The sequence below is a fragment of the Salmo salar genome, chromosome 20, assembly GCF_965601325.2.
Source record: "Salmo salar chromosome 20, fSalSal1, whole genome shotgun sequence".
NCBI lineage: Eukaryota > Metazoa > Chordata > Actinopteri > Salmoniformes > Salmonidae > Salmo > Salmo salar.
This window is the reverse complement of record NC_138310.1, coordinates 26,447,548-26,471,104: the sequence shown is the minus strand read 5'-3', so window position 1 is coordinate 26,471,104 and position 23,557 is coordinate 26,447,548. Positions and strand designations below refer to the sequence as shown.

The 23,557-nt window shown below is 41.9% G+C and overlaps 2 protein-coding genes across 5 annotated transcripts in view; both read right to left on the bottom strand.

The window, feature by feature from the left end:
• The window catches only part of mlxip (MLX interacting protein), a 49,388-nt gene extending 34,106 nt beyond the window's left edge, over positions 1-15,282 (bottom strand). Inside the window, exon 1 of one of the 2 annotated variants that reach the window (XM_082966304.1) lies at positions 14,618-15,282. In XM_082966304.1, the coding sequence (XP_082822430.1) occupies positions 14,618-14,931 (314 nt within the window). In that variant the 5' untranslated portion in view covers positions 14,932-15,282. The remainder of the gene's footprint in view (positions 1-14,617) is intronic. The other variant, XM_014161332.3, reaches the window with a different exon arrangement.
• Positions 15,283-16,125: 843 nt separating this feature from the next.
• Positions 16,126-23,525, bottom strand: bcl7a (BAF chromatin remodeling complex subunit BCL7A). 3 transcript variants are annotated; one of them, XM_045702920.2, is made up of 6 exons: positions 23,315-23,525; positions 22,403-22,484; positions 22,079-22,175; positions 21,803-21,982; positions 19,283-19,431; positions 16,126-17,003 (listed from the first exon to the last, which is right to left on the bottom strand). In XM_045702920.2, the coding sequence occupies exons 1-5, from the start codon at positions 23,404-23,406 to the stop codon at positions 19,298-19,300; spliced, it is 585 nt and encodes a 194-aa protein (XP_045558876.1). In that variant the 5' UTR covers positions 23,407-23,525; the 3' UTR covers positions 16,126-17,003; positions 19,283-19,297. The 3 variants fall into 3 exon arrangements, with proteins under 3 accessions (XP_045558876.1, XP_045558877.1, NP_001134870.1); XM_045702921.2 differs by lacking the exon at positions 23,315-23,525 and adding an exon at positions 23,139-23,273 and having other exon boundaries at positions 19,328-19,431; NM_001141398.2 differs by having other exon boundaries at positions 16,153-17,003; positions 19,328-19,431; positions 23,315-23,489.
• Positions 23,526-23,557: the final 32 nt, after the last annotated feature.

The following is a 23,557-nucleotide window of genomic DNA, read 5'->3' as shown; positions in this document are numbered from 1 at the left end:
GGCCGTCATTGAAAATAAGAATGTGTTCTTAACTGACTTGCCTAGTTAAAGGTCTAAAAAAAATATATACATATATAAAAAACATTTTTTTTTTAAATAATACAAAATAAAAAAATACAAATCGGCGTCCAAAAATACCGATTTCCGATTGTTATGAAAACTTGAAATCGGCCCTAATTAATCGGCCATTCCGATTAATCGGGCGACCTCTAAAATGAATTAAGAACAACAATAAATGATCCAAGCGATGAGACTTAAACATCATGATAAAATGAATTAGGATACATTCACAATGTTGGACAATGGTTGTGAATAGGGCTGTTGCGGTAACCGTATTACCGCCACACCGGTGGTCACGAGTCATGAAGGCAGACAAATTCCATGTGACCGTTAAGTCACGGTAATTAGGCTTCTCCAAGCTCTGATGCTGCTGATGGTCATTAGTAGCCTACCAAACTTGCTAACTGCCTGGTAGCACTATTGTCCCTCTAATCAAATGTAATAGAAAATCTAATCAAAGACTTCATGAGAGCCCATGAGCTCATGTTGTGCAACATTTCTTGTAGCCTGTGAGAAAGACCCGATCACGTGATGGAGAGCCATGTGAGTAAGAGGTGTTCCGGAGCGCAGAGCACCCAAGGAGAAGGGCACAACAGCCACTGGACGCAAAAAGGCATGGATTTTTTTTAGGGTGTATTACAGCCACACAAAGGGGATGCTGCTGTGAAATTTGAGGCATTATCAAGTGTTTGTCAAATTGTGAATAAGAGACTGGTAGATTATGTACAGCCTGTTCAAAAAACAAAGCAGAGCTCATACCTTTCAAGCTACTTTTTTTCAAATTAGAGTCGCATCATGCAGCCTTACAATGTATTAAAAATCAAAACATATAGCCCAATGTTTGTAGAACAACTAAAGTTACATTAATCTAGGCTGTATCACATCTGGCCATGATTGGGAGTCCCATAGGGCGGCGCACAATTGGCCTAGCGTCGTCTGGGTTTGGCCAGGGTAGGCCGTCATTGTAAATAAGAATTTGTTCTTAACTGACTTGCCTAGTTAAAAAGGTAAAATTTAAAAAAAAATGAATAAGTCTAAATTAACCATATAGGAGTACCTATTTATTTGTTGCTAAACCCAATAGCAGCATGTGCACACTCCCTTAAAGAAAAAAAATGGCTTTGAAATAATGGTTATACCATGTAATTATTATTATTTATTTTTTTTACTCAAATCATCACCGCTATCGTACAATGCTGGTTTCATGAGAATCACCCGGGTACACAGTGCACTTGGAAAGGCTGTTATCGCTGCCAAAGGTGCTTCAACAAAGAACTGAGTAAAGTACTGAATTCTTATATAAATGTGATATTTCCGGATTTTTTTATTATTATACATTTGCAAAAATGTATAAAAACAGTTTTTGCTTCTTTCATTATGGGGTATTGCTTGTAGATTGATGAGGGGAAAAAACATTTAATCCATTTTAGGATAAGGATGTAACGTAACAAAATGTGGAAAAAGTCAAGGGGTCTGAATACTTTCCGAATGCACTGTAGCTGCCTAAGCCTGTTGCCTGTGTCCACAAACATAGCCACTGCATGAGGGATCCCTGGGGACACCAGGCTGTAAAACCTCTCCATCTAAGACAGGCTATATGAGGACACTGGCTGCTCCCGATAGACACTCAACTGCCCTACCAATCCCCCCCACCACCCACCCGCAATTGAAAGGCAATACGCTGCTACTGAGCAACGGTGCGGGTGGGTGGGGGATTTATATGCGCTGTGTCATACCATTTGAATGAGTGCCGAGGTTAAGAGAGGACTTGAATGTGGCGGACTGGCACAGTTTAAGGAACCACAACAATTCTGTCAACCTTTTGCACACATAGCAGTTCCACATTGACTGGGTGCGTCTTTAATTGCAGTATGTTGAAAAAGCGGAGTGAGTTTGATTTTATTGTGGTTTCTTCAAGCTATTGTGTTGTAAAAGAGGGTGTAGCTAGATCTACAATGTAGTGCACTTTAGTTGCTCTAAGAGAGCGCCAAAGCCAAAGTGCTAAAGGAATCCAGGTTATGGAGCATGTAGTAAAGGGTAAGAGGTAAATATAGCAGACCTTATCTGACATGTCTGAGGAATTAACTTAGGTTAGGAGAATGGAAGTGCACGAAATGCTGCTGATTTTATTGCCCAAGATCATATTGTGTACCTGCACCATGGCCCTACCACCTACATTTAGTTCAGGTTCTGATCATCAGTTATCGTTCACTACATGTTGTCCACAGTCAAAGGAAATGATCGTGGACTACAGGCACACGCCCATTTACATTGTCGGGGCTGTAGTGGAGGGGGTCGAGAGCTTTAAGTTCCCCGGTGTCCATATCACTAAGGATCGATCATGGTCCACACACACCAACACAGTTGTGAAAAGGGCACAACAACGCTTCTTCCCCCTCAGGAGGTTGAAAAGAGTTGGCATGGGCCCTCAGAGTTCTACAGCTGCACAATTGAGACCATCTTGACTGGCTGCATCACCGCATGGTATGGCAACTGCTTGGCATCCGACCGCAAGGCGCTACAGAGGGTGGTGTGTACAGTCCAGTACATCACTGGGGCTGAGCTCCCTGCTATCCAGGACCTCTATACCAGGCGGTGTCAGAGGAAGGCCAAAAAAGAAAACTGTCAAAGACTCCAGCCATAGACTGTTCTCTCTGCTACAGCACAGCACCGATGCACCAAGTCTGGGATCAACAGGACCCTAAACAGCTTCTACCCCCAAGCCATAAACTGCTAAATAGTTAGTATCTATTTGGTCAACTATTTATCCTGTTGCTGAACTTCTGGGAAGGCTTTTCACTAGATGTTGGAACATTGCTGCAGGGACTTGATTCCATTCAGCCACAAGAGCATTAGTGAGGTTGGGCACGGATGTTCCAATTCATCCCAAAGGTCTTCGATGGGGTTGAGGTCAGGGCTCTGTGCAGGCCAGTCAAGTTCTTCCACACCGATCTTGACATTTATGTATTGACCTCGCTTTGTGCACAGGGGCATAGTCATGCTGAAACAGGAAAGGGCCTTCCCCAAACTGTTGCCACAAAGCTCGAAGCACAGAATCGTCTAGAATGTCATTTTATGCTGTTGCGTTAAGATTTCCATTCACTGGAATTAAGGGGCCTAGCCTACAGAAGGTAGTGCGCACGGCCCAGTACATCACTGGGGCTAAGCTGCCTGCCATCCAGGCCCTCTACACCAGGCGGTGTCAGAGGAAGGCCCTAAAAATTGTCAAAAACCCCAGCCATAGACTGTTCTCTCTACTACCGCATGGCAAGCGGTACCGGAGTGCCAAGTCTAGGACAAAAAGGCTTCTCAACAGTTTTTACCCCAAGCAATAAGACTCCTGAACAGGTAATCAAATGGCTAGCCGGACTATTTGCATTGTGTGCCCCCCCAACCCCTCTTTTTACGCTGCTGCTACTCTCTGTTTATCATATATGGATAGTCACTTTAACTATACATTCATGTACATACTACCTCAATTGGGCCGACCAGCCAGTGCTCCCGCACATTGGCTAACCGGGCTATCTGCATTGTGTCCCGCCACCCACCAACCCCTCTTTTACGCTACTGCTACTCTCTGTTCATCATATTTGCATAGTCACTTTAACCATATCTACATACTACCTCAAATCAGCCCGTCTAACCGGTGCCTGTATGTAGCCTCGCTACTGTATATAGCCTCGCTACTGTTGTTTTTATTTATTTTATTGCCAATTGTTCACCTAATACCTTTTTTGCACTATTGGTTAGAGCCTGTAAGTAAGCATTTCACTGTAAGGTCTACACCTGTTGTATTCGGCGCACGTGACATATTAACTTTGATTTGGTACCCTGTGTATATAGCCAAACTATCCTTAATCATTGCGTATTTATTATTATGCGACTCACTTTTCTATTAGTTCTCCATTTTCCTTCTCTGTGCATTGTAGGGCCTGTAAGTAAGCATTTCACTGTTTAGTCTACACCTGTTGTTTACGAAACATGTGACGGATAAAATGTGATTTGATTTGATCCACTAAGCGTAGTCTGCAGTAAAACTGGGGCAAAGGTTGAGGGATTGGCGATGGATAGTGCCAACCCTTGGCAAGCAGAGAGCTGTAAAGGGGATGCGATTCCTCTGACACAGGTGTCCTATCATGTGTTGACAGGGGTTGAGGGGGTGCCAAGGAGGAGCAACAATTACTTCTATCGCAAAACCCCTGTCAAAAAAGTGGTGCTCAGGCTGTTTGCATTGCCTGGGCAACTGGTGTCAAGTGTCCTTCTCCACACATCAAGCATGGCTAAACAAAGGCTGTAAAATCCCAACCGTTGATTTGAGCAGCAATGCATCAGTCTACTCTAGGCTGATGGGGAGAAGGGGATATTATGGGTGCTCTAAAAATCCCGGCTGCCCCAAGTTGACGTGCTGCATGCAATTTACAAATGCATGTGGAGACCCTCTTGGAGCAGCTGGCCTTTCACCTAAGAGGTTAACTTCTAACATCTAGATGTTCCGCTAGCGGAACACCGCTCCAATATCCAATGATAGGGCGTGGCGCGAATTACAAATTCCTCGAAAATCCGAAAACTTCCATTTTTCAAACATATGACTATTTTACACCATTTTAAAGACAAGACTCTCCTTTATCTAACCACACTGTCCGATTTCAAAAAGGCTTTACAACGAAAGCAAAACATTAGATTATGTCAGCAGAGTACCCAGCCAGAAATAATCAGACACCCATTTTTCAAGCTAGCATATAATGTCACAAAAACCAAAACCACAGCTAAATGCAGCACTAACCTTTGATGATCTTCATCAGATGACACTCCTAGGACATTATGTTATACAATACATGCATGTTTTGTTCAATCAAGTTCATATTTATATCAAAAACCAGCTTTTTACATTAGCATGTGACGTTCAGAACTAGCATTCCCAACGAACACTTCCGGTGAATTTACTAAATTATTCACGATAAACGTTCACAAAAAACATAAATTATTTTAAGAATTATAGATACAGAACTCCTTTATGCAATCGCGGTGTCCGATTTTAAAATAGCTTTTCGGTGAAAGCACATTTTGCAATATTCTGAGTAGATAGCCCGGCCATCACAGGCTAGCTATTTTGACACCCACCAAGTTTGGCACTCACCAAACTCAGATTTACTATAAGAAAAATTGGATTACCTTTGCTGTTCTTCGTCAGAATGCACTCCCAGGACTTCTACTTCATCACCCAATGTTGTTTTGGTTCCAAATAATCCATAGTTATATCCAAATAGCGGCGTTTTGTTCGTGCGTTCAAGACACTATCCGAAGGGTAACGAAGGGTGACGCGCCTGCGCATATCGTGACAAAAAATTTCAAAATATTCCATTACCGTACTTCGAAGCATGTCAAACGTTGTTTAAAATCAATTTTTATGCGATTTTTCTCGTAAAATAGCGATAATATTCCGACCGGGAAACCTTGTTTTCGTTCAAAGACTCAAACTTGAAAATGGAGTTGTCTTGTGCACGCGCACGCCGTCTCATTGTTCTCAGATCGACCACTATCCAAATGCGCTACTGTTTTTCAGCTAGGGACTGCAGAGTCATCATTCAACGTTCTGGCGCCTTCTGAGAGCCTATAGGAGCCTTAGAAAGTGTCACGTTACAGCAGAGATCCTCTGTTTTCAATAAAGAGGCTAAAGAAGGCCAAGAAATGGTCAGAGAGGGCACTTCCTGTTTGGAATATTCTCAGGTTTTGGCCTGCCATATGAGTTCTGTTATACTCACAGACACCATTCAAACAGTTTTAGAAACTTTAGGGTGTTTTCTATCCAAATCAAACAATTATATGCATATTCTAGTTTCGGGGCAGGAGTAATAACCAGATTAAATCGGGTACGTTTTTTATCCGGCCGTGAAAATACTGCCCCCTATCCATAACAGGTTAAGAGAGACAAGCACACCAAGATGAGCCTCTAACACAGGGTTTCTCTGCTCTGTTCTAGGGGACCTTCTGTGTACAACATTTTCATTTCTTCAACTAGGCCTATTTCAGATTAGACAGGGTTTAAACATATGATTTGAATAAATCACCAAACTGCTGTAGCTAAATTAGGTTTAACTGTCAAACTGCTAAGCAAACTTTGCAAAGTTACCCAGACCTGTCCTGTAGCACAGGACCATATTACTGCAACAGCAGACAGTTGACCTTGGTACCACTTCACAACACATTATTTAAAATGCCTAACATCGCATACCGCCCAAACAGATCCACAGATGACACAATCTCTATTGCACTGCCCTTTCCCACCTGGACAAAAGGAACACCTACATGAGAATGCTGTTCATTGACTACAGCTCAGCGTTCAACACCATAGTGCCCTCCAAGCTCATCACTAAGCTGGGAGTGAACACCTCACTCTGCAACTGGATCCTGGTTTTCCTGATGGGACGCCCCCAGGTGGTGAGGGTAGGCAACAACATATCCATCACGCTGACAATCAACACGGGGGCCGCTCAGGGGTGCGTGATTAGTCCCCTCCTGTACTCCCTATTCACCCACGACTGCATGGCAGCGCACAACTCCAACACCATCATTAAGTTTGCAGATGACACAACAGTGGTAGGCCTGATCACAGACGACGAGAATCTATAGGGAGGAGGTCAGAGACCAGGTAGTGTGGTGCTAGGGCAACTACCACTCCCTCAACGTCAGCAAGACAAAGGAGCTGATCGTGGACTACAGGAAACGGAGGGCCGAGCACGTCCCCATTCATATTGACAGGGCTGTAGTGGAGCGAGACGAGAGCTTCAAGTTCCTCTGTGTCCACATCACTAAGGATTTATCATAGTCCAAACCAGGGTTTCCATTAGGAAAATGTTTCGCCAGACATTTGACCAGTAGCTAGGGATGTTAACCGCTAATTTGACCAGTCATACTTATCGGTCTATAGGGTAAATTAGCATAATTGTCTGTAATTCAATTGGTGCGTGTGTATTTTCGTTAATCGTTATGCATAGGGCTATGGCAGTCACAACATTTCGTCAGCCGGTGATTGTCAAGCAAATAACTGTCGGTCTCACGGTAATTGACCGTTAATTAACAGAAACACATTTATCATCTCCTGGCTCCACACAAGCCACTGATTCTGACCCTTGGAACATCTAAAATAGAAAAGGATATTTTCTCCAAACGATTTGAGGGAGTGTGCACATGTGGCTATTCTGTGTTGAGCGGTTAACAAAGAAATAGGTACTTCTATATGCTTAATTTAGAGTTATTAATCTAACTTTAGTTGTGATACAAACGTTGGGCTACATTGTAAGGCTGCATGATGCGACTAATGATGATTTGAAAAAAGTCACTTGAAAGGCATGAGTTCTGCTTTGTTTTTTGTACATACTGTACAGGGTGTTCATATAACATCAGTCACGCATTCACAATTTGACAAGCACTTGATAATGCCTCGAATTTCACGGCAGCATCCCCTTTGTGTGGTGGTAATGTACCCTAAAAGAATTCATGCCTTTTGCAGCCAGTGGCTGTTGTGCCCGTCTCCCTGAGTGATGTGCGCACACACACGGCTCTCCATCAGGTGATCGGGTCTTTCTCACAGGCTACAAGTGAAGACACATTGGGGATGCAACTGCGCGCATCCTTATCCAAATTCCGAGGTGTATATTGAAGATATTGGAAGAACTGTCCACATTTACTTTTCGTCAGCCAACAAGATGAGTAGGCCTAACAAACAGCAAAAGCACTAGCCTATGTCAATCTACAATCCCCCATAGTACAAAAGTTGACCTATTCTATTCTGTGCGAGAAACAAATATTCCAAACAGTTTGGGACAGTTGTGGGATGCGATGGATCCCAAATTAATACAACCACTAGTATCAAACACATTTTTTATGCAATGTGGCTGACACAACAGATCAGAATGTTTAGCCTAATAGTTTACATTTTAAGCTATTTCTTCACATTATAAGTGCAGCAATGCGTACATGGTAGTAGGCCATAAGCCGAATGTTCCATTAGCGGGAAAACACCTTTATAAAAAGTGACCACAAATGCAATTATGCATGTAATGCTTTTATTATAGGTGCATTTTTATGGTGAAAATTATCTTCCCAAACTGGAAACTCACGCGCTGTTTATGTATGCCAGTTAGGCTCTACACCCCTTGTAAAGCGGATTAATGTGGTTAATTTTAAGAAGTTATTTTGGCCACTTCAGTTGTGATACAAACCTTATCAAAACATATAGGCCTATGGGCTAGGCTACTTTGAGGTGCGTGACTATGATTAGAAAAAGTTGCCAAAAAGGCATTGTTTCTTATGCTGGGCTAATATTGTCACCCATCAGACTATTCTTGGTTTAATCTTGTCTTTACATATACATGTTACGTTTGTTTTGATATAGAATGGACCATTAGCAAGCATCTGTCTTGAAACAGGGGCAGCGGAAAAAAATACATATCTATTCACTTAAACAGCAAATGGAGGATGCTTTTCTCTGTGGTTTATTTTCAACTTGTTCTCAACTTGCCTACCTGGTTAAATAAAGGTGAAATAAATGAATAAATGTCAGAGTGATTAGAGGGACAATAGTGCTACCAGGCAGTTAGCAAGTTTGGTAGGATACTAATGACCATCAGCAGCATCAGAGCTCAGAGAAGCCTAATTACCATGACTTAACGTTCACGTGGAATTTCACTGCCTTCATGACTAGTGACTGCCGGTGTGGCGGTAATACGGGGTCACCGCAACAGCCCTAGTCATGCATCTTATTTATCACACAGGCACAGCATACAGAGACTAGTTTGAGGAGCAGAATAGCCTACCACCTGTCAGACAGCACAAGAGTAGCTCCTCAAAAAGTCTCTAGGCTACTGGAGTGAAACCTGCTTTTGTAAGCCCAGCCATTGCGCAACATAACAATTCTAAATGCAATCACGTGTTAACTTGTGGCCATGGTAAAAATGAGCTATTTTTATTTCTCAATCTCAAATCGTAATTAAAGCGCATCTCCCATTCGCCATTCGGGTGTATAGGCCATAGCCTGCCTACCGTTGACTATCAGCAAGTCACCCACCACTTTGCAATATGAGCTTGAGGCAGTATACAGTGGGGGAAAAAAGTATTTAGTCAGCCACCAATTGTGCAAGTTCTCCCACTTAAAAAGATGAGAGAGGCCTGTAATTTTCATCATAGGTACACGTCAACAATGACAGACAAAATGAGAAAAGAAATCCAGAAAAATCACATTGTAGGATTTTTTATGAATTTATTTGCAAATTATGGTGGAAAATAAGTATTTGGTCAATAACAAAAGTTTCTCAATACTTTGTTATATACCCTTTGTTGGCAATGACACAGGTCAAACGTTTTCTGTAAGTCTTCACAAGGTTTTCACACACTGTTGCTGGTATTTTGGCCCATTCCTCCATGCAGATCTCCTCTAGAGCAGTGTAGTTTTGGGGCTGTCGCTGGGCAACACGGACTTTCAACTCCCTCCAAAGATTTTCTATGGGGTTGAGATCTGGAGATTGGCTAGGCCACTCCAGGACCTTGAAATGCTTCTTACGAAGCCACTTCTTCGTTGCCCGGGCGGTGTGTTTGGGATCATTGTCATGCTGAAAGACCCAGCCACATTTCATCTTCAATGCCCTTGCTGATGGAAGGAGGTTTTCACTCAAAATCTCACAATACATGGCCCCATTCATTCTTTCCTTTACACTGATCAGTCGTCCTGGTCCCTTTGCAGAAAAACAGCCCCAAAGCATGATGTTTCCACCCCCATGCTTCACAGTAGGTATGGTGTTCTTTGGATGCAACTCAGCATTCTTTGTCCTCCAAACACGACGAGTTGAGATTTTACCAAAAAGTTATATTTTGGTTTCATCTGACCATATGACATTCTCCCAATCCTCTTCTGGATCATCCAAATGCTCTCTAGCAAACTTCAGATGGGCCTGGACATGTACTGGCTTAAGCAGGGGGACACGTCTGGCACTGCAGGATTTGAGTCCCTGGCGGCGTAGTGTGTTACTGATGGTAGGCTTTGTTACTTTGGTCCCAGCTCTCTGCTTGTCATTCACTAGGTCCCCCCGTGTGGTTCTGGGATTTTTGCTCACCGTTCTTGTGATCATTTTGACCCCACGGGGTGAGATCTTGCGTGGAGCCCCAGATCGAGGGAGATTATCAGTGGTCTTGTATGTCTTCCATTTCCTAATAATTGCTCCCACAGTTGATTTCTTCAAACCAAGCTGCTTACCTATTGCAGATTCAGTCTTCCCAGCCTGGTGCAGGTCTACAATTTTGTTTCTGGTGTCCTTTGACAGCTCTTTGGTCTTGGCGATAGTGGAGTTTGGAGTGTGACTGTTTGAGGTTGTGGACAGGTGTCTTTTATACTGATAACAAGTTCAAACAGGTGCCATTAATACAGGTAACAAGTGGAGGACAGAGGAGCCTCTTAAAGAAGAAGTTACAGGTCTGTGAGATCCAGAAATCTTGCTTGTTTGTAGGTGACCAAATACTTATTTTCCACCATAATTTGCAAATAAATTCATTAAAAATCCTACAATGTGATTTTCTGGATTTTTTTTTCTAATTTTGTCTGTCGTAGTTGACGTGTACCTATGATGAAAATTACAGGCCTCTCATCTTTTTAAGTGGGAGAACTTGCACAATTGGTGGCTGACTAAATACTTTTTCCCCCCACTGTAATTGTTTGAAACCTGAAAGTTTTACTTTACTTCAAATAATGAGGCATGTCTTACCTTGCTTCAAAGTAGCCTTGCAAAAATCCATCCGTAGAAACGTGAAGGCAATTATTTTATAAAGACTTCCTCATGCCATTAACCAGCATTTCTCCCGTTCTATTGTTTTTCATATCAACTCTCTTTTGTTGTCCAGAAGCCAAAGGCACAATCCTAGTCATATCAGTAACCCATCAGTTGTTGCTATTAAATACCCCTTTTTTAAGATTCTAATTCGCATTAGGTTTAGAAAGGCGTTTTCCGCTAATTGCATTTTGGCAAAAGTTTGAAAATGTTGTTTTATTAGCTGCTATAGCCTTTTGAACTATAACAGGATAGGCTTGCTATTGTTGCACGTTTCCATTAAGCTCTTAATGAAAAATGTCCGGTCCTTGTATGCATGCATGGTATCAGAGAGGAAGAGGCAAAGCAAGAGGTTTCCCTCGCGCCAAAATCTGTCCAAAATAAGCCCAATATGTTTCTATGGGCTTATTTTGGCCTACGGTTGTCACCCGCCTTTCCACCTTGGGACGGCTCCCATTGCTAGGGTGGAAACATACGCATCGCACCATTATTCACAGATCTCTGATAGTGTGTGTGTGTGTGTATGTAGTTCCTAAAGGTGCATCGCGGGACATGTCTGCATGGTTCAACCTGTTTGCTGATCTGGACCCCCTCTAACCCTGACGTCATCGGACGCTCTGAAGATGAGATCCTCAATGCCTGAGGGTGTGTGTGTTTGTGGGTGTGTGTTTGTGTGTAGTTACTGTATACTTTATAATGTCTGTAATATTCTATATTGAATGCATCCATTCTGTTGGTCACCTAATTTTACTGTTCTGATTTTTTTTTTACTGTTTCTTGACCGGTTAGTTGGCAGCAAAATTAACCAAAATATGCATCCCTACCAGCAGCATTTTAATTTACCGGACATTTGAGAAATGTACCGGACCCATATGCGTTGGGTGCATAAACTGATTAGGGCGTCCATCCACGGTGCTCAGAATGACAGAAATCACATTTAGATTATGGTAATTCATATTAACAGAACATGCAAGTCGAGGATGCAACGATGTGCGGCCCTTCTTACCAAATTCTGATGCGCACTTTGAAGATGTTTAGAATAACTGTCCACATTTACTTTTCCCCAGCCTACAAGACGAGAAACAAACATCAAAATCACTACCTTATGTCAAACTACTATCCCTTTTAGTAGAAAAGTTTACCTATTCTATTGGTCAGCTTGTCGAGAAAGAAAGCCTATTCCAAACAGACTCTGGGACAGTTGTGGGAGGACAGATCCCAAATTCATACAACCAGCAGACCTAGGCTACGTAAAAAGAACTTTAAAAAGCAATGAGTGATGCAACAGTTTAGAACGTTTAGGTTAAAATGTTGATAAACTATTATTTCTTCACATTATAAGCACAAGGCAGTAGGCTACGCTCAAACGTTTGCTCCATAATGCAATAGGCTGGAAAACATCTTGTCAAAAGCCCACCACACATGCATGCGGATTAACGTGACAGACTAAATATCTCTTTGAAATATAGGAAGAGGGGAGATCTAATAGGTAGCAACTAGCATGGGTTGCTAATATGACTAGGACTGTGCCTTCGGCTATTGGACAATGAAAGAAAGTTGATATAAAATAATTGCCTCCACAGATATGGTCTGATTATTGCTAGACTACTTTGAAGCAAGGTAAGTATACAGACCCCTTGACTTTATCCACATGTGGTTATGTTACAGCCTTACTCTAAAATGTATTAAATTGTTTTTCCCCCTCATCAATCTACACACAATACCTTAGAATGTAAACAGTTTTAGAAATGTTTGCAAATGTATTAAGAATAAAAAAAACGTTAATATCACATTTACATAAGTATTCAGTCCTTTTACTCAGCACTTTGTTGAAGCATCTTTGGCAGCGATTACAGGAGATGGGAGAACATTCCGCAAGGACAACAATCTCTGGAGCACTCCACCAACCAGGCTTTTATAGTAGTGGCCAGACGGAAGCCGCTCCTCAGTAAAATACTCTTGACAGCCCACTTGGAGTTTGCCAAAAGGTACCTAAACGACTCTCAGACCATGAGAAACAAGATTCTCTGGTCTGATGAAACCAAGATTGAACTCTTTGGCCTGAATGTGGAGGAAACCTGGCATCATCGCTATGCAGAAGCATGGTAGTGGCAGCATCATCATGCTGTGGGGATGTTTTTCAGCGGCAGGGACTGGGAGACTAGTCAGGATCTAGGGAAAGATGAACAGAGAAAAGTACAGAGAGATCCTTGATACAAACCCGCTCCAGAATGCTCAGGACCTCAGACTGGGGCGAAGGTTCACCGTCCAATAGGACAACGACCCGAAGCACACAGCCAAGACAACACAGGAGTGGCTTTGGGACAAATCTCTGAAGGTCCTTGAGTGGCCCAGCCAGAGCCTGGTCTCTGGAAAGACCTGAAAATAGCTGTGCAGCGACACTCCCCATCCAACCTGACAGAGTTTGAGAGGATCTGCAGAGAAGAATGGGAGAAACTCCCCAAATACAAGCTTGTAGCATCATACCCAAGAAGACTCAATGCTGTAATCGCTGCCAAAGGTGCTTCAACAAAGTACTGAGTAAAGGGTCTGAATACTTACGTAATATTTCTGGGTTTTTCCCCCAACAATTTCTAAACCTTGTTTTTGCCATTATGGGGTATTGTGTGTAGATTGAGGGGGGGAAACGATTTAATCAATTTTAGAATAAGGCCGTAACGTAACAAATGTTGAAAAAGTCTGAAGGGGGAGGGGGGGGGGGGGGTCTGAATACTTTCCGAATGTACTGTATCAACTAGCTATAGGACAAACACTTATAAACCTTGTTTCTTATTATTAATTGTTTTACTGTCATTCTTCTACGCTTCCCATGCTTAAGTTTTGTATTTGCATATTTTACTTTCGGTTTTGAACACCAGCTTCAAACAGCTGAAAATACAATATTTTTTATTTATGGAAAATATATGTTTCACAACGAGTTAGATGGTACAATGAATCTACACTGTACTTGCTTGTTTTTTCACAAACTATAATTAGGCGAACCATCCACCCTACTCGTTTTTAACTTAAGTAACCATCTGTAACCATACCAAAACGTAACATATACTAATTTGAGCCTCTCGGATTTACATGTACTGTTACTTCTAGTCTATGAGACCAAGCTGTATTATTACGCGTTTTACTTTTCTATTATTTCTCCATTTTCTCTCTGCATTGTTGGTAAAGACCCCTAAGGCATTTCACTGTTAGTCGACACTTGTTGTTTAGGAAGCTTTTGAAGAATAAAAATGTATTAGATTCTCATCTGGCATTGGACTCCACATGCAACTGAGTTGCAGTTATTGGAATTATTACATTTAAAGCATTAGACTGTACGCGTGTTGTTTTATGGCACTACTGTAGCCTATACTTTTTTAGAAAATTGTTCTGGAAATGTAGACTCGTGACTAGCTACACCTCATGCTTTGTCTTTGGGCGTGGATTCTGATGCTCGAGACAGATGCTGGAAAAGTAAATACTCGTCCAATTTGTGTTTTGCTTAAATAGAAAAACAAAACAGCTAAGTAGGGATACTTTGGTAGCATGGGATTGAAAACCCTTAACTTAATAAACACAATTTGAACCCAAGTCATAGTCCAAAATGTAGCCCATCTTTAAATGCATTGGTGGTACATGCTTGCATTGTTGGCCTTTCAAAGGCCAGGCAGCTAGCTTGATATCTAGTTAGCTAAAGTTGAACTTTTAGTTTATTTACGATGAGAAGCAATGAAGACACAAACCTGTATGCAAGGGTCATGCATTCGAAAAGTTTTGTTAAGGACGCGTCAATGGAGAGATGTGATGTGCTGGTCTTCCCGAAGTGATACGTCCGACAGGTTTGTTTGTTGACTGTGTCAAAGTCGTAGCCTTTTTTTGGTGGGTGTTCAATGTGCGGCGAGGATACCATGAAATGACCACTGTGGATTATCTGTGACTCTCGTCCATCCGATTTCTTAATCCCCAGATGAGACTCCGTGTCCGAGTCATCGTCCTGCTCCTGCTTGACACTCACTGTGGGACGTCGGTATTGTCTTAGCTCCCTAGTGGTAGCCATATCTTAGCTAGCTAGCTGTTTCTGGACCTATTTGCTAGCTGTTCTCATAGTTAGCGAGTTAAAACAAAGAAAAGTGAATATTATTTATGCCTGATATTTTGCTCGTTCGAATACATTTTCCCGTGTTGTTTGACCCTTTGAGATATACACGTTGAATTGTTGGCAGCCAGTCTTTGGAGTATATCGTCTTTTTCTGGTAGGCTAGCATCAGCTAACAAAAGTGTTGCTAGTGTCGAGGGATTTCCAGTGGGACCAACTGCTCCGTCATGTCTGCAAATGTGATTGGATGGAGTCACAGAAACACCCTCCACTCGAGAGCAGCGGGCTCAAAATAACTAGCCTGGTTGCCAATCTCTGTTCAGCTAACCTAACGTAGCAGGCGTAAATAACTAGCGATTTAATTCCACCCCATGTCATGTTTGGCAGACATGGAATACAAACAGTAGAATGTTACAGAGACTGGTACCCAGACTAGGAGTATCTGACTTTCGTTGTTTGTAAATTACATATTTTCATGTTTAATCTCGATTGCTTTATGGACATGGCTAAATACTTGTTTCGTGTGTGTACTTCAACTAAATTCCTTTTTTTTTATAGCGAATTATCGGGACATAATTACAAATAATTTGACGACTGCAACAGATATTTGACTAAAACAATAATTTCAAACCTTGCTTACGTTTGAATAAGATCACGTGTCTCTATTTCCAAAATGAAAATCACTTGGTGCTGATTTCCTGGTGTTTTTAGAGTCGGGTCCAGCAAGGAAAATTCCGTATAAGTGCACTCGGAAGGTATTCAGACCCCTTGACCTTTTCCACATTTTGTTACGTTCCAGCCTTTTCCTAAAACTGATTAAATACAAAATGTATTTTTTTTCTCCCTTAATCCATTTTAGAATAAGGCTTTATTGTAACAAAATATGGAAACGGTCAAGGGGTCTGAGTACTTCGCAAATGCACTGTATAAAATTGTTTTGTTTAGAAAACTTCTGGGGCCAAATAAAACTACCTGTGAGGCAAACTCAGCCTGCCAGTTGGGGAACATGATATGGCAACATGCTGCCCACACTCTGCATTGTAGCTGTGTAACAGGTTTTTAAAAAATTTACATTATAGAATCAATATGTGCAATAAAATGGCTAGTTAGCTAAAACCAACTGTACAATAAAATAAGGGTCCCAAAAGACAATAGTCAACATTTGACTTTCTGTAGCCAGGCCAGAATTTAAAAAGGCATTTTTAGTTGGGCAAAGGCTAACAAGGAAACAACTATTTAGGCTACTTACAGTTTGCAAATAAAGGTTATACTTAGTTTAATAATCTATACATAGTGTTGCCAGCACTGCTGGACTCCAGTGAGGTATTCAAAGAGCCATCTATAACCAAACAGCCTACATATGCACTGAAAAATGCTTTACAGGTTAACGAAAACTGGGCACTTGTTATACCAGAGTGAAGTATACATACGATTTAAACAAATCAACACGTTTTTCATTATTCTGGTAATTCAAGGTACACAACTAATCTGGTAGCAGGACTATGCTACAAGTGAGTCTCCATAAGAGGAGTAAAGGAAATAGATATGCGACTGACTGAGTGGCACTAAATATGTAGGTGTTGTCTTTAGTTAAATTAACTAAATGTTTTACTGTCAAAGTAATAAACAGAACAGCAGCAGAACCAACAGATCTTAAGAGGATTCAGACGGAAGGATTCAAACAGTGTGTTGACCCGCATGATCAAAAAGTAAATATGTACATATACTTGAGAAGAACAAAAATAGCGGATGTGTGGCAAAATAAGATTTAGCTGCAGTTTAGGTCGACACTGCCCCATCCAGCTGATCCTGGTTTAGTTTAAGTTTTCAAGTCTTTTTTGGGGTAGAGGTGGGTGCTGGACTCCACTTGGACCAATTCAGAAAAATAAAGAAATTAAGACACAGGAGGGATGAGGACATGGCAACAGATCAAGGAATTGGTGATGGTAAAAGATAAGTTAGCTGGTTTTGAGGAAATCTGAGGGAGTTTCCAACTTCCCCTTCTTATTGGGAGGAGTGCCATCTTCAGATTCCTGCAAAAATAAAAAATATTTCAGGAAACATTTAAGCTTCTCATTAAAATACTAATGTCAAAATTAGTTTCATTATACTGCATCAATCAAATTTCTAATTGACTAAAACATACAGTTAACTGCCAAAATAAAGGAAACACCAACTTAGTGTCTTAGGGTGTTGGGCCACCACGGCCTGCCAGAACAGCTTCAATGCGCCTTAATGTTCCAGACACTTGTAGAATCTACGTTATTGGAGGCATGTGGCACCATTCCTCCACGAGAAATTCCATCTGGTGTTTGAAAATTGTGGTGGAAAATGCAGTCTCAGGCACCACTCCAGAATATCTCAAGTGTTCAATTGGGTTGAGCTCTGGTAACTGAGACAGACACACCCTTTAAACCCCCTAAGCTCATTTGAGACCCCTCAAAGTCACAGATCTCTTCTAGCCATGGTAATCAAAATAATAGGCAACTGGGCGTTTTTACACATGACCCTAAGCATGATGGGATGTTAATTGCTTACTTAACTCAGGAACCACACCTGTGTGGAAGAACTTGCTTTTAATATACTTTGTATCCCCCATTTACTCAAGTGTTTCCTTTATTTTGGCAGTTACAGTGCATTCAGAAAGTGTTCAGACCCCTTGACTTATTACACTGTTACATTACAGCCTTACTCTAAAATGGATCAACTTGTTTTTTGCCCCCCATCAATCTACACACAATACCCCATAATGACAAAGCAAAAACAGGTTTAGACATTTTTGCAAATGTATATATAGAGAGAATAGGGCATCAGATTGGACCCCCTTTACAATCCCCTGTACAACTTAGTGCACTACATAGAGAGTAATAGGGCTTCAGATTGGACCCCCTTTACTATATATATATATAAATAAAAATGTCACATTTAAATAAGCATTCAGACACTTTAATTAGTACTTTGTTGAAGCACCTTTGGCAGCGATTACAGCTCTTCTTGGGTATGATGCAACAAGCTTGGCACACCTGTATTTGGGGAGTTTCTCCCATTCTTCTCTGCAGATCCTCTCAAGCTCTGACAGGTTGGATGGGGAGCGTTGCTGCACAGCTGTTTTCAGGTCTCTCCAGAGACGTTAGATCGGGTTCAAGTCCGGGCTCTGGCTGGGCCACTCAAGGGCATTCAGAGACTGTTCCCAAGCCACTCCTGCCTTGTCTTGGCAGTGTACTTAGGGTCGTTGTCCTGTTGGAAAGTGCACCTTCGCCCCCAGTCGGAGATCCTGAGCGCTCTGGAGCAGGTTATCACCAAGGATCTCTTTGTACTTTGCGCCATTCATCTTTCTCTAGAGCCTGACTAGTCTCCCAGTCCCTGCCACTGAAAAAAAAACCCACAGCATGATGCCGCCATGCTTCACTGTAGAGATAGTGCCAGGTTTCCTCCAGACGTGACGCTTGGCATTCAGGCCAAGGAGTTCAATCTTGGTTTCATCGGACCAGAGAAACTTGTTTCTCATGGTTCGAGAGTCCTTTAGGTGCCTTTTGGCAAACTCCAAGCGGGCATTTACATGCCTTTTATTGAGAAGTGGCTTCCGTCTGGCCACTTTAAAGGCCTAATTGGTGGAGTGCTGCAGAAAAGGTTGTTCTTCTGGAAGGTTCTCCCATCTCCACAGAGGAACTCTGGAGCTCTGTCAGAGTGACCATCGGGTTCTTGGTCACCTCCCTGACCAAGGCCCTTCTCCCCCGATTGCGCAGTTTTTGGCCGGGTGGCCAGCTCTAAGAAGAGTCTTGGTGCTTCCAAACTTCTTCCATTTAAGAATGATGGAGGCCACTGTGTTCTTGTGGACTTTCAATGCTGCAGACATTTCTTGGTACCATTCCCCAGATCGGTGCCTCGACACAATCCTGTCTTGGAGCGCTACGGACAATTCCTTTGACCTCATGGCTTGGTTTTTGCTCTGATATGCACTTTCAACTGTGGGACCTTATATGGACAGGTGTGTGCCTTTCCAAATCATGTCCAGTCAATTGAATTTACCACAGGTGGACTCCATTTAAGTTGTAAAAACATCAAGGATGACCAATGGAAACAGGATGCACCTGAGCTCAATTTAGAGTTTCATAGCAAAGGGTCTGAATATGTAAATAAGTTATCTTTCATTTTCAATAAATTAGCAAAAAATGTCAATCAGTTTTTGCTTTGTCATTATGGGGTATTATGTGTAGATTGAGGACATTTAAAAAATATATAGAATAAGGCTGTAACGTAACAAAATGTGGAAAAAGTCAAGGGGGCTGAATACTTTCCGAATGCACTGTACCTGTACAAAGACATTCTAGTCTTGGATGGTGGTGGAGGGGAGCACCTGAGAATCTTGAGGAGTGTCCGAGGATGGTTCATTCCTTCCTGTGGACCTTCGGTCTCTCTTAGGTGTGCTTGTGTTTGAAAATGCTGAGGGGTGAACATTTCCTGCAATACCAGAAAGTCTGTCTCAGTGCATAACCATGGGAGACAATATGCTTTAAGCAAATAGAATAAGAAAACAAGACAAGTGTTTGTATACTATTCCTACTACTTCTGTAACAGTTCTGATTAAAAGAGAACATACAATTCCAACAAGGGGCAACTGCAAGTGAATTTGCTGTGTTATTCACTTTCCACAATAGTTTCAACTTCAGAGTCGGCAATCAGTGACCTTGCTTGGTGTGCATTATCGCAGGACTTGGTAGACAAGGCCTGTTTGCGAAATGACCCAGGAAGATTTATTAACCTGTATTTTCTCCAAAATGACATGACCAATTCTGGGTGATGACAAATACCCTATTGTAGCTGACTTCAAAGTCTACACTACAGCACCATCTTGTGGCAAGAAAGACAATGCGGAGTCACATCCATGTACAGAACAAAGGGCTGATATTGGATTATGTTAAATACTCTTTCAAGGGTGTTTAGCTTACGACGTGGTAAAAACCGCATCAATGACAAGTTGACGTACTGTAGTTTGATGAGTTTTGAACTCTGTCCTCAAACGGCATTAGCATGGCAGACTGTTTTAACAGCTCATTACTACAGAAACTACAGCAACCCTTAGTGAAATCCTTTGTTCAAGCCCACCAGAGGAGCCAACAATCTTCTCGCTAGTCTAGTACATAACAGCTAAACTGTTCTCCAAATACACGACATGACCAAAAGTATACGGACACCTGCGTGTCGAACGTCTCATTCCAAAATCATGTACATTACTATGGAGTTGGTTCCCCTTTGTTGCTACAACAGCCTCCACTCTTCTGGGAAGGCTTTCAACTAGATGTTGGAACATTGCTGCGGACTTGCTTCCATTCAGCCGATAGAACGTTAGTGTAGTCAGTGTTACAATTCATCACAAAGGTGTTTGATGGGGTTGAGGTCAGGGCTCTGTGCAGGCCAGTCAAGTTCTTCCACACCGATCTTGACAAACCATTTCTGTATTGACCTCGCTGTGTTTACGGGGGCATTGTCATGCTGAAACAGGAAACTAACTGTTGCCACAAAGTAGGAAGCACAGAATCGTATAGAATGTCATTGTATAGTGTAGCGTTAAGATTTCCCTTCTCTGGAACTAAAGGGCCTAGCTTGAGCCATGAAAAACAGCCCCAGACCATTATTCCTCCTCCACCAAACTTCACAGTTGGCACGATGCATTGTGGAAGGTAGCGTTATCCTGGCATCCACCAAACCCAGATTCCACCATTGGACTGCCAGATGGTGAAGCGTGATTTATCACTCCACAGAATATGTTTCCACTGCTCCAGAGTCCAATGGCGGCGAGCTTTACACCACTCCAGCCGATGCTTGGCATTGCGCATGGTGATCTTAGGCCTGTGTGTGGCTGCTCGGCCATGGAAACCCATTTCATTAAGGTCCTGACGAACAGTTATTGTGCTGACGTTGCTTCCAGAGGCAGTTTGGAACTCGGTAGTGAGTGTTGCAACCGAGGACAGACGATTGTTAAGTGCCGTTGTTGCTCCTAAACGTTTCCACTTCACAGTTGACTGGGGCAGCTCTATCAGGGTAGAAGTTTGACGAACTGACTTGTTAGAAAGGTGGCATCTTATGACGGTGCTACGTTGAAAGTCACTTAGCTCTTCAGTAAGGCCATTCTGCTGCCAATATTAATCTATGGAGATTGCATGGCTGTGTGCTCAATTTTATACACCTGTCAGAAACAGGTGTGACTGAAATAGCCGAATCCACTAATTTGAAGGGGTGTCCACATACTTTTGTATATATATAGTATATTTGACAAACTGTTGTTGTTCAGACTTGAACAAACCTCTCCGTAGATGCCCTCTTTTTCTTCTTTAAAAAAAAAAACAATACTGCCATGTTTAGCATTTAATTATATATTCTATAACCTCATCATTGATTATGGTTTGTCAATATGAATCTTTAAATGAAATATTTAAACAAAAACTTGCTCAATGTTTTCAAAGCCATTCTCTGTATGGTGATGGGTTAATTCTTAGAAATGTTGCTAATGCTGCCAATGACATTGATGAAGACTGAAGAACATTTTGTTCACCTAATGTTCTTTATGAACCTCATCACTACAAGCCATAACATGTACCCTTTTGACCTTGAGACAGCAGTGCAATTCTGGGATTATGAGGGCTGGGTGAAAGCAGTCTGCCTGTCAAGTTAAACCATATTTTTTGACAAGTTGGCACTACTCTTAGAAAATACCTTGAGGTAAGAACAAGAGCAGGGCTAATGAGGACAAGTTGCAGTATGTATATGGTATGGTTTAGTTGAAACTAAGACAGTGCTCTCCCTTTCTGTGCTAGGTAGCATATATACTGACCACTCTTGCTGTCTGTGCTCTTCAGCTGCTCTTTGCCAGGGGACTGACTCTGGTCACTCTTGGCCTCGATGCCGTCACTCTGGGAAGTTGCCATGGCCTCTTGGGCAGGGCTGGCACTGTTGCTGTTCTCCTGCTTCATGGGAGAGCAGTCAGCAATGGAGCTCTGGTTACTGTTATCATCTGAGAGATACAGAAAGTGACAAAGATGAATTTACAACTATTATTGAACCAAAGAACATCATTTTTTAAAGTATTTTGCCCTTTTTTTTAGCTTACCATGCATATCCATCATTCCGGGAGAGGAGCTGTTTTCTGGTGTTGTGATCTCCGACCCATACTTGTCATTGTTGGCTTTCTTCTTATTTTTGCTCTTCTGCAAGATAGCACATACAATGCTGAAGTGGTGCTATTTATTACAGATTTATTAAGAATTACATATTGATGTACTTTATCTCAATATAATAGATAATTGTGGACAAGTTTCTGTAATTAGGAATTGGAAAAGACATGAGGAAAGGAAGCACATGTTGATCATTCTGCAAGGATCTGCAAAAACTATTAAGCAAATGTGGTGCCCCAAACACCCTGTGGAGGACTTACATCATTTGACTTGGGTTCGGTCACAGGCACCCACTTGTAGATTCGCAAGGATGTGTCGCCGACAGTTACCCATTTCTTCTCCCTGCATTAGTTACACAAGGAATTAATAACACTTGTTTGCAATTGATGTATTCAATTTGAAATGTCAACAAAACCCAATATTTTAGTAAACTATCAATTTAAATTACAATTCCCAATAGAAAATGTCATGATACATTTACTTTGGCAAGTTCATTTGAGGTTTAGGAATTTGTTGTTACTTCTTTCTAGACCCAATGACTGCCTATAATAGCCTCAAATCAATTATTTCGGCTAAATTTAGTGGTGATTATACTTTTAGGCTACTTGCAAGCAAATCCACATGACAGTAAACGATATAAATGTCAATTTAATTGAACTATAGGGGCCTATTATTAGTCATACAAAATAAAATTGTAAAGCAATTCGGGTTTTGCACAGTTCGTGTACCCACCACCACCGCACGCGCTCCCTCTATTTGGAGGACACAAAAGAACGAACCTCTCCAAGCGCTAAATTTAAAACCCCGCGAACATAAACTATTCTCACTATACCGCTGTCGTCGAACTACGGCTCTGAAATTAATATTGATACCATTCGAGCGGTGAAAAAGCAGTAACCTACCAGGCTTCTAGTGCATTACAGAATGCTCGAACAGCAACGAAATGGCTTCTAGGTTCAACCCACATTTTTTTATGAATAGATGTCATATTCCTACATTATAAGTGTTTTAAGCGGCGACCTCCTCCCAGATCAAGGCGAGAGAGTGCAGTACACCTGAGCCGAGGTATCATCCGACCAAATTTGATTTAGTGTGTATTTCGTTCTTTCTTCTCCTGGTCTCTCCTCCCCCACTAGCATTGCTGCTCTCTTAGATAACGCGTTCCCTCTTACCAATTTCGTACTTTCTCAACAGCAGCCATAACCCGCTTGATGTCATCTTTCGCCCTACTCCGTGTCTCCGCGCGGACCGACCTGCCCGACATAGCTGCTATTGGTAAAATATTTGGTTAAACTCGCCGGCAGTTTAGACAACGCAAACACATCGAAGAGAGCTCTAGGAGGAAGTAACGCGCCTGCGCCGTGAACAGCGCAAAGCGCTTCTATCGTTCTTTTATTGCTCAATGGCTTGCACGC